Source organism: Zerene cesonia, unplaced genomic scaffold (genome assembly GCF_012273895.1).
Source record: "Zerene cesonia ecotype Mississippi unplaced genomic scaffold, Zerene_cesonia_1.1 Zces_u013, whole genome shotgun sequence".
Taxonomy (NCBI): Eukaryota; Metazoa; Arthropoda; class Insecta; order Lepidoptera; family Pieridae; genus Zerene; species Zerene cesonia.
The window spans coordinates 1-1,068 of NW_024045143.1; the positions used below are offsets into that span (position 1 = coordinate 1).

General features: G+C 39.4%; 1 protein-coding gene across 8 annotated transcripts in view; it reads right to left on the reverse strand.

Moving 5' to 3' along the window:
* Nucleotides 1-6: 6 nt before the first annotated feature.
* LOC119839375 (collagen alpha chain CG42342-like) overlaps nucleotides 7-1,068 on the reverse strand; it is a 289,736-nt gene continuing 288,674 nt past the window's right edge. For 6 of the 8 annotated variants that reach the window (XM_038365643.1, XM_038365642.1, XM_038365641.1 and 3 more), the window contains one exon: nucleotides 7-203. In XM_038365643.1, coding sequence (XP_038221571.1) covers nucleotides 18-203 — 186 coding nt within the window. In that variant the 3' untranslated portion in view covers nucleotides 7-17. The remainder of the gene's footprint in view (nucleotides 204-1,068) is intronic. The other 2 variants (XM_038365640.1, XM_038365644.1) reach the window with 1 other exon arrangement.

Below are 1,068 nucleotides of genomic sequence, written 5' to 3' on the forward strand. Positions count from 1 at the left end.
GGCGGGAGGGAGGGGGGTCAGTCGCGGCGCGGGTCGAGGTGCGCGTTGTCAGTGTACTCCTCGTAGTCGCGCGCGTGCTCCAGCTCGTCGTCGCGCGTGTCGTACTCGGCGCCCTCGTCCGCGTCGCCCTCCGCCTCCGCCTCCGCGTCCTCGTCCGAGCCCGCCGGCCGCTCCTCGCGCCCCGTCTCCTGCCACACCGACAACTACTTCCCGATACACCCCTTCCATTCCTCTCTACCGCTCTTCACCTTTTGGGCCACCCATAAACCCGAGCGACCGGACTTGTTATGTCAATGCACCAAAAATGTATAATTAGTTATATTGATTCATAATTATTTATGAATGTAATTGAAAACATTCAGAAATTTAAAGCCAACTACTTGATAATTCACGGCACTCATTATTTTTTTTACTCCAAAATAATGAGAGTTTCATTCAAATATCTCATTCTAAAATTTCATGTCGGCCAAATGACGATATTCATATGGAAAAAAACAATGTTTCGTGTGCCTAAACTAGTACAACTACCACTTAAAAAAATGATTGAAAATAAAAAATTCGTCACGTGTTACTTTAGTAACCCTAACTATATATTGGTAATATCAATGTTTTTGTTTAATCGGCCATCGCATGAAGACGCAATGTAAACAAGTTATATTATATATTCGATTACATCTAGTTTTGATTAAAATAGAGAAGAAGTAGCTTAAAATTTTTGAATGCTGTCAAATCGTTATTAAATTAATTTTTTTTATTACTATTGTCACCTGCTATCCTTCTCATTGAATCTGAAGAGCGGTAGATGGATGGAGTGTTAGAGTTAAAAAGCATGTAAGTTGCTTCTAAGTTAGTACATTACACATTTTTAATCATGCTATTAAATTATGAATTACATAAAATTCAAAAGACCCATTGTTAGAAACGTACGTGAAAACTAAAAACCCATTCGAAATTACCAAAATACGTTTATTAGGTTTTACGTATACCACACTTTAAATTGTAAAAAAAAGGTGTGTGTGCGATTCACGCACGATAGAAGTGAAACTTCAGTAAATCTACAAAAGAACG